Genomic DNA, 15,849 nt, shown 5'->3' with positions numbered 1-15,849 from the left:
GGAGTCGCTGCCAGTGGAGGAGCAGCCGAGCTGTGCCGGGGGCTTTGTTGATCCAGAACTCTGATAAACATCCAGGAGGCAGCTCTTGGCAGCTGCTAATTCTAAAGGAACGTATTAATCAAATTAACTGAGAGTTCCTGTTAACGGTCACCAGCACCAACATGATTTGGTGAGGTGATGTTTTCAGTGCCACCAGAAGTGATTCCCCGGTAAGGATCTCTGCAGATAAATCAGCTGAAAAATGTTAAATTGTCTCTTTTGCTCTCTGATAATGCAGTTAAGTGCTGATAAGGAAACAGCTGCTGGAGGATGTCAGGGAAGCAGGAAAACATGCCCGGCGTTGTGGCAGCAGCCAAGCAGCACCCAGCATGGGTGGGTATCCACTGCCCTGCCAGCCCGGGCATCCCAAACGCTGCCAGCTGGGTGCCAGCCCCGGCTGCAGAGAGCCCTGGGGGCTCTGCCTGCCAGGATAGGGGTCTGGGGGAGGAGCAGGCAGGGCATAGCTCAGGGCATGGCTCAGGGCATGGCTCAGGGGGCAGGAGCAGGCAGGGCACAGCTGAGGGCATGGCCCAGGCAGCAGGAGCAGGCTGGACATGGCTCAGGACATGGTTAGGACGTAGCACAGAGCTGGCAGAACAGCCAGGGCACAGCTCAGGGGGCAGGAGCAGCCAGGGCATGGCACAGGGTTCAGGGCACAGCTCAGGCACGGCTCAGGGCATGGCACAGGGTTCAGGGCACGGCTCAGGCACGGCTGAGGGCATGGCACAGGGTTCAGGGCACGGCTCAGGCATGGTTCAGGGCATGGCACAGGGTTCAGGGCACGGCTCAGGCATGGTTCAGGGCATGGCACAGGGTTCAGGGCACGGCTCAGGCTCTGCTGTGTCCCCAGCCCATGTCCTCCCTGCTGATTTGAGTCCTGGCTGCCCCCAGACCTCCGTGCCAGGCTCTGCCACAGGACTGGCATTCCCAGGACTGGCATTCCCATCATGTCCCTCAGAGGGCTCGTGCCGTGGCTGTCGCTCTGGGGGTGGTGGGTGACCCCCTGTGAGGGCACCCGGGCTCCAAGGACAGACCCTTGATCCCAGCAGCCCGAGCCTCTGGGCTGGTTCGTGCTGTGGCACCCACAAATCCCATCCGCAGAGCTTTGGGTTGGGGGGCACCTGAAGGATCTCCCTGTCCCACACTTCCCGCGTGGTGGGACACCTCCCACTGCCCCAGCTGCTCCAGCCCTGGCCAGGCTGGCCCTGGGCACTGCCAGGGTCCGGGGCAGCCCCGGCTGCTCTGGGCATCTCTCAGCAGCCCCTGCTCATCCCGGGTCTTTGCTCCCAAGCTCTTTGTGCTGCCTGCAGCATTTGTCACTTCTCCAGGGCACGGGGGAATGAATTACTGCAGGAATCCTGTGACAAGATCCTGAATTTGCAGCTTTCGTGCTTTACCACCTGATTCCCTCGGAGGTTTTTCCCTGGAAGGGCTGTGAATGAACCTGACAGAGTCAATAACTGTGCACACGTTTCCTGTTGTGCTGGGATGTGGGATGAGGATATGAAAGCTGAATTTATTCCACGGTGCCTTTTGGACAGCAGGCACCCAATTCCCCGGGCACTCTGCTTGCCCAGGGCTGACAGAGGGCACGCTGATGTTTGCCATTTCTGTAATTCCTCCTTGCCATTTAGCCTTCGTTCCTCTGAGCAGAGGTGGTGCCAAGGCTAGCAGGGCACCGTGGCATCTGCTTCCTTTGGGAAAGCTCTCCCACTGCCTGTGGGATCCCTGCCAAGTGGGACATTTCGGGAGAGCTGGAGAACTCGTGGCCTTGGGTTCATTCTGTCTAATTCTGACTGGGGAAAATAGAACATATAAAACTGTTCATATTTCTGAACTCGCTGGCACTGAGACTTTCAATCTTCATTTAAAATGAAGTTTATTTTTAAAACTCAGTAGTGTTTGCTTTTAAAGGGAAAAAAAAAAAAGGTTGCAGAAAGTCCAGGTTGTGATAATTGCAAAACAAAATGAAATGTTTTATGTGAGCCAGAGAAAAACTTGGGGGTTATTATTCTCCTTTATTCTCCTCCAGCCTTTCCTGTTCAGTGTTCCATTTCTCCCCACTGAAACCATGGTTTTTTCTCCTGAGCTGTTGGAGCAGCCAGCCCAGCAGAGCTCCTCTGCCTTCAGGCAGCTGCAGCTCAGCTCCTCTCTGCCAAAAACCAAAACCCAGGCAAAGCAAGGCTGACCTGCTTTGGGAGGGCTCGGGGACAGGCACAGGAGCTGCATTTCACCATTTCCTGCAGGACTTTGGTGTTCCCAGCTATCCCAGGTTTGCTTTGCCCTGGGATGAGGAGGATGCTCCGGGGCTTCAGCCTCCTCCTCCTCCAGGTCCTTCACCCTCCAACAGCTTCTCCAGTGCTTCAATTACCAGGACTTTTAAATCTGGGTTTTAAAGCCTATCTGTGAATCTCTCCCTTGTCCTTGCTGCCTTTTAATTAACTCATCCCCACTGCTGGTTTTTATGAGGAGCTCTGATACGTTATTAATTAACGCACTGTGCACTATGGTGAGCAGGTTGGTATCAAAGATGCCGTAAAAGATGAAAGCGATTGCTACTGAGAAACAAAATAATTAAGGCAAAAGTTGTGTTTTCATCTGCCAGCAACAACCAGAATGTCAGTGGAGTTGGGATTTTTTTAAATTGCCTTTTTTTAACAGACTAGACAGCTGTAGAACGGGAGCTGTGCTACAAGCGGGTGGGTTTTGGTCTGGCTGTAGGCACCTGTGCTGTGCTGATGCTCGTTGCTGTGTTCTCTGGGTGTTTATGAGCAGCCCCTTTCACAGACTTTGCCGGAGGTCTCACTGTTGCTGTCTCTCCATCCTGTTTGGGGGTGGGCACTGGAATGCTCAGGGCTTTTCTTGCACAGCGTGGGTTTTGCCCGTATCTCAGCTTGGGCTGTTCCTGCTCCAGGTAAATCATTCCAGTGCAAGCATGTTCTCCCAGGAGCCCTCAAGCTGCAAAATCAAAAAGGATCTCATCCCTTCACTGAGCTCAACCTGCCCAGTACACTGTCAGTACCTTCTGCCTCTCAGCCTGTTGTTTTGGGGTTTATCCATCACTTTAGGCTTGCTCAGGTTGCTCTTGTGTCCTGTTTTAATTCCTCTCCTTTTCATCCTTCCCCTGCCCATTTCTTTGCTTATTTTGCTGTTCTGCAGTGGGTTGGGCACAGTCTGTGTGATCCCTGACCCTCCCAGCCGTGCAGGCTGTGCTGTCAGAGCAGGAATTGCACGGATCCCTCAGGATGTGGAGAGCTGGAGGAGCAGAGATCCGTGGGAGCTCCTCCCCACGCCTTTGCCGGGCTCTCCGCGTCTCCCTGGCCTCCCCTGAAGGTCCCTTTGTGCTCTGCTCCGTGGCACAGGTGGGCTCTGCATCGCCCAGTCCCTGAAGATCCCCCAGGAGCGCAAGGACAAGAGCATCGACTTCGACAGGATCATCCGGCAGCTGCTGGAGACTCCCAACGCCAGGGCCGTCGTCATCTTCGCCAACGACGAGGACATCAGGTATGGGTGCTGCCAGAGGAGAGCCAGGGAGGGGCAGTGCTGGAGCCACACGGGGTGTGTGGGGCTGGGAGCACGGGCAGGCACCGGGCACGAGGCTGCTGCTGCCTGCCTCAGGGTGCTGGGGAATGGGGACAGGAACCTGGGAGTTTTCCTGCCGTGGGGTGGCTCATGTTGGGTGGCAGAGCTGACCTTTCCTCTCAGAGGAGTTACAAACACGCCCCCCCTCTCCAGGCTCATTCTGCTTGGTGTAATTCATTAATTCAGTCTATTTTACGGCAAGTGAAAGTTAACAGTGATGAAGTGACTTGGATGCTCAAGGTTAAACCACATGGAATGGGCTCGTAAAATAACACAAAGAATATTTTATATTTCATTGCTCACTTGCGTATTCTGGGTCCAGAATTTGAAATTAGTTTACAATTGTGATGGAATCATCAGTTGCTGAGTGGCCTGGTCCCACAAAACAAGACAAAAAGAATTTAGGGGAAAGTTTCAGTAAAGTCAGTGGAAAAACTCTTGAGTTTTAGTGGAATCAATAACTCAGCCATGGGATATGGGGTGAATTTGAAGAGAAGTCCCATTGGTGAGGCATGGTTCATTGGATGGTTTGGGTTGGGAAGGACCTTTGGAGATCATCCAGCTCCATCCTTCCCTGGCCCAGGCTGCCCTGCTGGTGCAGTGTCCCAGCCCCTGGGCTCTGCTGGGCTCAGGAATGTGCTCTTCCTCCTCATCACAGCCTCGGCGGGGTGGGAAGACCCTCTGAGCCATGCTGCTGTTCCCACCCCCATTCCCTAGGGCAGCCCCACGTCTGGGGAGATCCCGCTGAACACGGAACGTTCCTGTCCACAGGCAGGTCCTGGCGGCCGCCAAGAGGGCGGATCAGGTGGGACATTTCCTCTGGGTGGGCTCCGACACCTGGGGCTCCAAGGTGAGCCCGCTGCTGCAGCAGGAGGACGTGGCCGAGGGAGCCATCACCATCCTGCCCAAGAGAGCCACCATCGAGGGTAAGAGCCTGTCCCTGTCCCTTCTCCTGCCCCTGTCCCTGCCTGCCCCTGTCCCTGCCCCTGTCCCTGCCTGTCCTCCCGAGGCTCTGGGGATGCCCCGCTGGGCACACACAGTGCCAGGCCCTTGGAATGCCTGATTCCTCCCTGAATTCCTCCATTAATGTCCTCCCTGAATTCTCCCTGAATTCCTCCCTGAATGTCCTCACGTGGAAACTCGAGGCTGATTCCCAGCTTTGGAAGTCTCGGGGTCTGGGTGTTGGGATGACCCCAGGAGTGTAAAATCCTCCTTCTCCCAGCCCTGCAGCCAGAGGAGCAGTCTGAGTGTGCAGGATCAGCTTCTCAAGGCTGTTTATTTTCCCTTCTCCAGAACATTCTCTGCCCTGCTGAGCTCTGGCCAGCAGCTCGGCCATGGCATTCTGTCTGTCCTCAGGGGGTGTTTGCATTTTATACCAAAAACTGCCTGGGCCATGTTTGCAATAACGTGCCAATATCTGTCATTTCTGTTGGGCAGTGTGTCTGTGCCTTAAACCTACAGAAAAGTGTCACCAGCACAGCAAGGCAGGGAGGGCAAGGAGGAGGAGAAGGTCAGGACACACCCAAATCCATCTTGGCCCCTTGTACCCCATTCTAAAAACCCCAAAATTCTACTTTGTCACCCTGTGTTAACTCAACTCCCACACTGCTCAAACCCTTGTGGTTTGTAATTCTTCACACAGAGATGGCAGCTTTTTGCACAGGTTAGAATTGAAGCCACAGGTGTTTGTGACGTTGTGCCAGGGTCTGGAGCCAGCCAGGGCAGGCACAGGGATGTGCTGGGCTCTGAAGGGAAGGAGCTGCCAGCAGCTGCTCGTCAGCCCCAGTTTCAGAGCTCGGGGGGGTGTGACAGGGCTTTATCCCTGGAAAGAAAAGCCCAGCTGATCTGAGCCTCTCACGTGCACACAGCACAGGGAGCTTCTTGGGCAATTCGGGTCTCCTCTCTGAAGGCGAGGAGAAGTTTTCTGCTCAAGGACTAAAACTTCACTTTTCAATCAGTGGTTTCCATTTAAACTTAGCTTAACTTTTATTTCAGACCAAGCTCTGTATTCATCCATATTGCTCGTGTGCTTCAGAAATAGCCACGCCTGTACAGATGTGTGTGCATGGTGAATTTAGGGAAACTTGTTTTGCTGAATGAATGTTTTGTTTCTTTCTCAACTTCCCTTTATGCTCTCAAGTGTTTGTTGTCTGATCTCACCTCAGTTTGTTAATGCTGTTGTGGGTAAAGATGCTTCAGCATCCTCTGGGCACAGAGGTTGGTCAGGGTCTGTGTTCTCTGACCATGGGGAAAAGCTGTTTCCAGGGGAGGCACTGAGCAGAGAAACCCAACTCCTCTGCTCGCCCAGTCCTCGAACACAATGAAATGGGTTCTGGTGTCTTCACTCCCTGGAAAACCACATATTTGCATTTTTCCTGTGCCTGCACTCCCTGCTCATCAGTTATTCCTCTCAGGTAGATCATCTGCTTCATTCTTTTACATTTTTAGCCCCCCAAGGTACTCTTGGATGTTATTTCTCCGTAAATACAGAAAGTTGACAGACAATGAAGTGGTTTGTTTCTGAAAAGCAGGATATTTTAATAAGCTTTTCACTCTGCCTGTATTCATCCCTGAGGGTTTCTGACACAGAAACAAAAATTCTGTCAACAGTACACAGAAACAAAAACTTCCCACGTTTGTTTGTTTTAAAAGATTTTCCTTTTATGTTGCACATTAAGCCCCTCATGGGAAGCATGAGGGGCTTTTGGATGCAATGAGTGAGGATGGCAGAGTGGGAGAGTTCAGGTGTAGAAAGTCAGTCAAATTAGAGTATGAATATCCATGTGCTTGCTGTACCTGCAAAAAGAATTGTGTTTATTGAGCCTGCAAAGATCTCCTCTTTCAGTGGAGAAGCACCCAGAGCAGCTGGGGTTCCCCTGTGGGGCTGATCCCATGACTGTGCCATGCCCACGACAGCCAGGGGATGTCAGGAGCCCCCAGGCTTTGGTGTTTCCATGCCCAGGGAGGCCCTGATGCCCCTGGGTGCTGCCTTCCCCCTGCCCAGGCTGCTGGGGCTGCTCTGCTTTCCTTTCTGTTCTCTGAGCTTCGTTTGGCCATGAGAGCCAGAGGAAGGAATTGGACATTTCAGTGTCATCCTTTCATCATCCAGAAAGGAACACCTAAACTTCAGCAACGCACTGCTTCAGGTGAGGGCACGAAATAGAAGAAATAAAGCAGCTTGTGTGTCCCTGCCAACAGAAGGACCAAGCTGCAGGAGCAGGCTGGAGCTGAGCTCCTTCCCATGCAGCATCCCGGGGCTCCAGGGCAGGACCACAGCCCAATTCCCTCTGCATTTGGTGAGAACGCTGTGCCAGAGTCAGGAATGAGGGGCTGCCCTTGTTTTAGTCCCCAAAAGCCTCTCGTCTTTGTTCCCCTCTCCTTTCATGGCTGTCCCACGAGGCGTTTGGGACGTGTTGGAAGGAGGTTCCTCAGAAAGCCTCACTCAGGCAGAGAGAGTTCTGCAGCTCCGTGCCTGCACCTGGATGCTGAACTGCCTGTGCCCTGTGAAGGGAATAATGGCTGATCAGCCAGGGAGCTTTGGCTAATCAGTCAGGTTTGGCTAATCAGTCAGGTTTGGCTAATCAGCCAGCTTTGGCTAATCAGCCAGGGAGGTTTGGCTAATCAGTCAGCTTTGGCTAATCAGTCAGCTTTGGCTAATCAGCCAGCTTTGGCTAATCAGCCAGGGAGGTTTGGCTAATCAGCCAGCTTTGGCTAACCAGCCAGGGAACCTTCAGCTGCACTGGAGGTGGCAGTGCCTGTGAGCTCAGGGGTGCATGGCACACTTTGGGTTAGCAGGGTTTGTCTGCAGGGCTGCTGCTCACACGGCTCATAAGCTGAAACACTCATTGTACGGAGGAAAAAAAAAGGCGTTTTTCAAATTATTCTCCACCCCCAGCCATGACTTCAGGTGGAAATACAGGTGTGAAGTGCAGGTGTGCTGTGGTTTTCCACCTCTGCACACAGGCAGCAGCTGATGTTCCTGCTTTTCTGGCAGTGGGGGTATCCCAGCAGCCTGTGGCTCCAGAGGGGGCCTGAAGGGTTTGGCTTTTTGTAGGATCAGGCCCCACATCCACAGTTATTTGTCTTGGTACTTGGTGTCACTCTTGGGACAGAATTTTCTTTGCCACAGTCCCATGGGGGGGATTTAGGAAATCATTAGATGAACTGAATTCATTCCTCTTAAGTCAGTCTTAATATAGCCTGATTGTGTTTGATGTAATTATGCTGAAAGGATAAAGTTGCATTTTATTTGCATAATTGCAGTAGACAGTGAGCCAGAGAAGTGCACATGAAAGAGGAATCACTGCTTGGCAAGTGGGGAACACGCTCCAGTCCAGCCCAGCCAGGTACAGGGAGCCCGAAAGGCTTGGAGAGGCTTCCAGAGGAAAAAGAGGGGATTGCATGTATTTATTTGTTTATTTGTTTTTTTGTGCTGTGCCCTGCTCCTTGCTCTGTGCTGGGTCCTCCTGACACCAGAGGAGATCCCCATGCCTCATCCTGAGTGCCAGAAATCGTTTTCCTCTTTACCTCAGCTGTGAGGGGTGTGCTCCCCTCTCCCTGCCCCTGGTCCCTCTCCGGGTGCTGTGCAGCTTTTTGGGGTGGGCAGCTCCTGCAGGCAGCGTCAGGCCCAGCAGAGCTCTGGGAATTCCTGCCTCTCCCTGCCCTTCCTCAGAGCTGTGTGCTCTGCCTGCTCCCAGGGAGGGACCCAAGCAGGGCAGCAGCTGCGGGAGAAACACAGAGCACAGCACAGAGATCTCATCTGAATTATTTACAGAGTCTGGCGAAAGTTTTGCTGCTGTGGAGAGAAGCAGTCTTTGCTGGCTGAGCTCAGAACTGATGCAGCTGAACAGTGGGATTCAAACAGGTTTCAGATTAATGGTTCAGTTCCAGAGGCTGGGGATGGGGCTGAGGCTGGACTTTGTGAAGCTCTGGGCAAGGAGGTTGAGGGACAGCTCAAATCCAGCACAGGGATATATATTTATAAAATATATATAATAATATATATATTTTAAAAATTAAAAACTGCAAGCGCTGCAAAGCAGCAAAACTGTCCCTGGGACTTTCAGTTGTTTGTCTTCCAAAGAGATGTGAATCCTGGTTTGTTTTCATTTCCAACAAGAGCTGCTTTGCCTCTTTCTCATTTGAGTGGTATGAACTTTGGAAAAAACAATGGAAGAGCGGTGACTTGAGCAAAACTGAGACTGAAATTCCCTCCTTGTTTAGGGCGCGGAAGTGTTTTACCCTCAGCCCCTGAGTGGCAAAGGGAGGGAGCTCAGGGTTCATTTTTCCCTGGAATATTCCCTGGGAGTGATGTGCTGCCCACAGCCCTTCCTGCCTGTCCCTCAGTACAACACTGCAGCGATTGGATTTGGTGGAGTCAAATTGGTCCTAAACCAACCTGAACTGCCTTTGACCTCCTTGGGATTTAAATGATATTTTTAGTGGTGGCAGTTATTTGAAATGCTGATGTGTCAGTCCCAAAGAGGGAATACTTGTCTCGAGTATTGCCACTTGAAATTTTGGGAAGCCACACAGATGTTCATCTCCTCATTATGGAAATAATGTATTTGGTTAATGTGTTGGTATGAAGAGAGGGGAATACAAATTATCTTGCAACTTGAGAGCCATTTCAAAGTTTGCTGGCTTCTATTTCGAGCGAGTTGAGGTTGCTCAGAGAGAAGAGAAAGCTCTGGGCAGATTTTGGAGCCCCTTCCTTTAACCTGAAGGGGCTGTGAGAAGGCTGGGGAGGCTTTTCACAGGAGCAGGGGGTGACTGGCAAGCGAAGGAGGAGGGGAGGTTCAGATGGGATTTTGGGGAGAAATTCCCCAGCAGGGTGGGCAGCCCTGGCACAGGTGCCCCACTGGATCCCTGGCAGTGCCCAGGGCCAGGTTGGGCACTGGGAGCAGCCTGGGACAGGGGGAGGTGTCCCTGCCATGGCTGGGGTGGCCCTGATGGGATTTGGGGTGCCTCCCAAACTCCCGGGCAGCAGCAGAGCCCAGGTCTGAGCCCAGGCTCTGCCCAGCCCTCTGGGCTGAGCTGGGCCACTGGGAATGGAAACAGGGGCAAATTCAGGGCTTGTGCTGCTGGTGGTGCACACAGGGAGCTCCAGGGAGGGAGAGGTGCCCGAGGGCTGGGAAATGTGAATATTGAATAACCACACACCTGTGTGAATAATGAACCACACACCTGTGTGAATAGTGAATAACCACACACCTGTGTGAATAATGAACCACACACCTGTGTGAATAATGAATAACCACACACCTGTGTGAATAATGAACCACACACCTGTGTGAATATTGAATAACCACACACCTGTGTGAATAATGAACCACACACCTGTGTGAATAGTGAATAGCCACACACCTGTGTGAATAGTGAATAACCACACACCTGTGTGAATAATTAATAACCACACACCTGTGTGAATAGTGAATAGCCACACACCTGTGTGGATAGTGAATAACCACACACCTGTGTGGATAGTGAATAACCACACACCTGTGTGGATAGTGAATAACCACACACCTGTGTGGATAGTGAATAACCACACACCTGTGTGGATAGTGAATAACCACACACCTGTGTGAATAATTAATAACCACACACCTGTGTGAACAGTGAATAACCACACACCTGTGGCTGAGCCTTTCCCTGCCTCTTGCAGCAGCTGGCTCAGGATCTGGCTGCAGCTCTGTGTTTTACACCATGGTGAGGTGGATAACACTCAGCCAGTATCCATCTATTGCCCAACAGAAAAAGCCAGGGAAATCTCAGGAAAACGGGAAGCTGGACAAGACAAACACAGATCTGAACCAATGTGGTTAATCAAACGTTCTCCCTTTATTGGAGATAAGATGGTAGTTTATATAAGCTTCTACATAGTTTACAAAAACAAAGACACTCTGATTGGCAAGCTAACATTGTTTACCTTTTCCTTAAAGTGGCTTAAAACTTACATTATAAACCTATACTAATTCACACCCAGACAGCCCAGTGGTCCCCATCACACCTTAATACTATTTCTATCTGTGCCACAAACTCTTAATTTCTAACTGTGCCAAAACTCTTAATTTCTAACTGTGTCAGAGGCTTGAAGGCCTCCCAGATCTGAGGCGTAGACTGGAGTAGCTCAAATCTCATAACTCATGTCCTCTTTCTCTCAAAAATGCTGCAACAAACAGAGCCCCCAAACTCCCGGATCTGCCCTCAGGGGAATTTCCTCTGCACCCCATTTATGTCCTGGATAGAAAAAGGCAAACGTGACACCGCCTGAAATACCCTTCTGCACAGCTATAATCTGCAATTATTGAAAAAGAAAACAGCTGCAAAGCACTTTCATGGCATGATGGAAGTTAATGAAGTCATTTGTTTTATGGCCTTTTTACGGAGCAAAAAGGTCAAAAAAATATCTGCAGACTGTCTTAATACCACCCACAGTGTGAGGCTGGGCAGCAGCATAAAATCTGCAGAGACTTGCTGTCCTAAAATTGATGCTGTCATTCCCCACTTAATGCTTTTATCCCGATTTAATGCCAGTAAATGAAACTGCTTTGGGTTAAATGCTAGGAAAATTGGAAAAGTGTTTGAGTAGCTGCTTTCAACTCATTTGGCATCAATAATTACAGGAGGTGCTGATTTACTGTGTGGGTAAATAACTGGCTGTCAGCAGTGTGGACATCCTTGGGACTAAAGAGAAGAATAAAAATATCCTAAACAGATGCAATGCCTGCTCCAGTGAAACTGGGTCAATGTGTTGGATTTGCTCCCACCTGGGCTGACAGCGAGGGTGCTCGAGGCACACGGCAAGTGCCGTGGGTCGATAATTCTGTGCTTTAATTAGGCTTAATGATTTCCCTTATTAAATAAGCGCTGAGCCCCTGAAGTCCCTTGTGACACACGGAGGGGATGGTTTGCAGCGTGTGCTGGTGCAAAGGCCAGCCCGGGGTGACACAAGTCCTGACCCTGCTGGTGACACACCTGCTGCCAACCTGTCCCTGGGTGACAAATCCTGCTGCCAGCCTGTCCCTGTCCCTGGTGTGCTCCTGACCCTCCTGGTGACAAACCCCTGGTGCCAGCCTGTCCCTGTCCCCTGTCCCTGGGTGACAAATCCTGCTGCCAGCCTGTCCCTGTCCCTGGGTGCTCCTGGCCCTCCTGCTGACAAACCCAGCTCCCTCATCCCCGAGGTGCCCCTGCCCGTGGCAGAGCCCCAGCCTGGCTCAGCCTGCCAGGCTTGGCCCATTCCCAGCCCGGGCAGACGTGGCAGCACGGGGAGGCAGAGGAAGGGCTGTGTTAAAACCCCTCACTGGGTTTGCAGTGCCTCAGCAGGGCTGAGAGGCTCCCTGAGCATCCTGGAGGTGCTGTACCTGTCCCTCACCTGTACCTGTCCCTCACCTGTACCTGCCCCTCACCTGGGCTTGCCCAGCTCCTCCGCAGGGTGTGGGGTCCTGTCCCTTTCCCCCTCCACGCTCCCCCTTTTCCCCCTGTCTCATCACGATGTACTTCATGTACATATTCATCCCGTGGTGGAAAACAAATGAAGCCTTTAGGTAGTATCATCTTTCTCTGTGTAAAAATAATGATTTAATCAAATCACAGTGATTTGAAGTAATAAGAGATTCATTGTAATTTGGAAAATCTCATAAAAGGACTATTTATATCTCTTAGAAGTATTTGCTGAAAAAGTAATTTGCTAAAGTATGAACTATGGAGAACATTGGGGCCTCATTAAATCCTGTCACAGCAGTGCAGTGCTTGGTCACGAACAGGATGAGAAGTGATTATTCCTGCTGCATTTCAGCACCCAGCGTGTTTGGTTGGGTCATCTGGTGCCCAGAGCCCCTGAGCCCAGCACTCAGCTCAGCCCCGTGTGTGTGAGCTGCCTGCAGGTCCTCGGCTGAGGCACAGGCTCAGCTGTGTGCTTACAGCATCTGCCGTGTTCACCCAAGTGTTCCTGGCTCAGGCTCATTCCAAAAAAGGCTCAAATGCTTAGAGAAGCATTTGGGATTTCCAGTGGCATGGATGGACCTGCAGGAACAGTCCTGGCTGCTAAAATAACCCCTGGCAGTGCCCAGGCCAGGGCTGGAGCAGCTGGGACAGTGGGAGGTGTCCCTGCCCTGGCAGGGCTGGCACTGATGGGATTTGGGGTCCCTCCTGCCCAAAGCATCCCAGGAATTCTGTTCCCAGGCTGGCAGGGAGGGCAGTGTCCAGGGGCTGCCCCTGGCAGGGGCTCTGCAGGACCTTGGCTGTGTGAGAGCAGCACTGCAGGAGCTGCACTGCAGCAGGGGAGGCTGCACAGGGCTCAGGTGAGGCTGCAGGTAAAATTTTCATTCCCTTTCAGCCTGGCAGGGACCAGGGCTCTGCCCACTGTCACTCACCCACTTGGCCCAGTCAATGGGAAAGAATGGTGAAAAATGTTCCCTTTTTAATAGGGATCCATATTCCTGCCTGTGCATGCAGGGGGATCATTAAAGCAATCAATGGGAATGTTATTATTTGTTATTAAATCTGTAAAGGTTCAGAGTAATTCATAGGGAATTCTATTACAGTTTTATCAGGACTCATTGATTTTGTGTTATTAAGTTACAGAGCACTTTCCCCAGAGGTCAGTGAGTTTGGCACGCGGGGAGGGTTTATTGGGGCTCTTTCCCAGCCATATGGATATTGTAGATCTTAGGACTGGATATCCCCTTTGAAATGCTCTTTTAATTAGCAGGAAAACCAAAATACTCAGGTTTACAGGAAAAAAGTTTCAGTGGTGTGTCTGTAAAACCTGGCTGCTTTCTGAATATTCTTCTGCCCCATCCACAAGAATGTTTTCCTTAGGAAATGTTATCCTACAAATGGTAATCATGGAATCTCAGAACAGTTTGGGTGGAGAAATAGTGCTGGCCCTTCCAGGGAGTGCTCAGAAATGTTCCTAAACCACTAATTTGGTAGCAGTTAGCTCCAGCAGGATTTGAACCAATTATTGACTCAGCCACGGGCAGGCCCAGGCGAGGTCCCTGCCTTGGGACAAGCAGAGCAGGGGAGATGGGGTCCCTGGGGAGGTTTTGTTTCAGGCTGCAGTGAAGGGGAGCTCACAGAGCAGCCAGAACTCAGGAACCTGCAGCCCAGCACTGAGGAACCTGCAGCCAGCACTCAGGAACCTGCAGCCAGAACTCAGGAACTGCAGCCAGCACTGAGGAACCTGCAGCCAGCACTCAGGAACTGCAGCCAGCACTCAGGAACTGCAGCCAGCACTCAGGAACTGCAGCCAGCACTGAGGAACCTGCAGCCCAGCACTGAGGAACCTGCAGCCAGCACTGAGGAACCTGCAGCCAGCACTCAGGAACCTGCAGCCAGAACTCAGGAACCTGCAGCCAGCACTCAGGAACTGCAGCCAGCACTGAGGAACCTGCAGCCGGCACTCAGGAACCTGCAGCCGGCACTCAGGAACTGCAGCCCAGCACTGAGATGAACCTGCAGCCAGCACTGAGGAACCTGCAGCCAGCACTGAGGAACCTGCAGAACCTGCAGCCAGCGCTGAGGGGTGCCCCAGCCGCTCTGGGTTCTCCTGCATTTCCCGTGGCTTCCCTGCAGCGCTCTGGCTGGGGCTGTGCCTGGCCCCTGCTCTGGGAGGAACCTGCTGCCTCTGCTTCCCATGAGCTGCATCCTTCGCTGGCCAGCTGCGGGTGAGGTTTCCTTGGCTTCAGGCTGTACTGGAGGCCTCGGCGCTGCTGTTCCCGGCTGGTTTTTGGGGTGTGTGGAGAGCAGCGGGCTCAGCCCGGGAGGCACAGGGCAGTCTGGGTCAGTGGCACACGGAGCAGAGAGAGCAGGGGCTGGCCCCATTCCCAGCCTCCTCTCAGCCTGAAAGCAGCTGGGTTCCTGCTGCTCTGTCCCTGCTGCAAGGACTGTCGTGCTGATTCCGCTGTGCCCGATGGTTTTCCCTGGACTCTGCTCCACGCTGTGCCAGCTCCTGGCTGTGCCCACCTGCTGCACAGGAAAGCCTCGGCTGCAGTGCCAGGAGCTCCCCTGGCCATGGAAGGAGTGTCTGCAGCCTCCCCAACTGCAGAGCTGCAATGGGGCAGTGCCGGGGGTGCCTGGGGGAGCTCCTTGCTCCCATCCTTGCTCCCATCCTTGCTCCCATCCTTGCTCCCATCCTCTGCCCAAGTGCCCAGGGGTGGGGAAGCACCCCTGAGATGCCCCTCCCCGGGGGTTTGCACTTGTAGGATGGCAGATCACTGACCCCGGAGCTCCCGTGGGCACAGCCAGCATTCCCAACTCCCTCCACCCCGGGTCTGCTTCAGCCAGGTTTCGGATTTGGGTGTTTGAATTCCTCCACGGCTTCCTCAGTGCAACAAAAAGCTCTCGCTGTGCCCGGGCTGGAGCTGGGTTGTGGGTGGGCAGGAGCAGAGGCTCTGGGTGCAGGCAGTGCCACTGCTGGGCACGGAGTGAGCACACAGGAGCTTGGTAAGGTCAAAGGAGAAAAAGAGCCAGTTTTATTTCTGGCCTCGCAATAGATAAATTCCAAAAGTGGCAGTGGATTGGAGGATGGAATTGCCACCTCTCCAACCACACTGGTCCAACCAACACCATCAATTCTGTCCTCCCACAAAGAAGAATGCAAAGCAATCATTATTTACATGAACAGTTAATGAGAACTCCAGTGGAAATGCGTAAACATTATCAGAAGGCATGGGAAACTTTTAAAAGAACTTTAAAACTTTGAAAAGAACTATAAAAGAAAACTTCACACCTTAGAAAGTCAGGGCACGAGCAGAGCTCTGCTGCTGCCCGTGCAGCCCCAGGCGGGTGAGATCTGCTCCTGGAGGGACTGGCACAGCACAGGAGGACAGGGAGGACTGGCACAGCACAGGAGGACACAAAGGCACAAGCACAAAGGACACAGCCACAAAGCTGCAGGGGCAGCGAGCTCTGGGGTACAGCTGCCTCTGGAGAGCCTGGGGACCAGCAGGGTTTGGGCTGCCAGGAGCTGTGACAGGGCTGCAGGCTGGAGCAGCATCACCTGTTGGAGGCACCTCTGGAGCTCCAGTGACAAACACAGGTGACAGACACCGGTGACAAACACCAGTGACAAACACCAGTGTCTGACAAACACAGGTGACAAACACCAGTGACAAACACAGGTGACAAACACCGGTGACATGACGCTGTTGAGGAAGGATGGGAATGAAGAGACTCTGAGTCACAAGACGAGAGAGCAGAACTCTGATTTATTTCAAAATG

At 52.5% G+C, this 15,849-nt stretch overlaps 1 protein-coding gene across 2 annotated transcripts in view; it reads left to right on the top strand.

Annotated features, from left to right (window-relative positions):
- The window catches only part of GRM7 (glutamate metabotropic receptor 7), a 176,952-nt gene that overhangs the window by 98,144 nt on the left and 62,959 nt on the right, over positions 1 to 15,849 (top strand). For both annotated transcript variants that reach the window (XM_077786198.2, XM_085590242.1), the window contains exons 3-4: positions 3,402 to 3,543; positions 4,393 to 4,547. In XM_077786198.2, coding sequence (XP_077642324.1) covers positions 3,402 to 3,543; positions 4,393 to 4,547 — 297 coding nt within the window. The remainder of the gene's footprint in view (positions 1 to 3,401; positions 3,544 to 4,392; positions 4,548 to 15,849) is intronic.

This window comes from Lonchura striata, chromosome 12 (assembly GCF_050655825.1).
Source record: "Lonchura striata isolate lonStrDom1 chromosome 12, ASM5065582v1, whole genome shotgun sequence".
NCBI lineage: Eukaryota > Metazoa > Chordata > Aves > Passeriformes > Estrildidae > Lonchura > Lonchura striata.
This window is presented reverse-complemented; position numbering and strand designations above follow the sequence as displayed.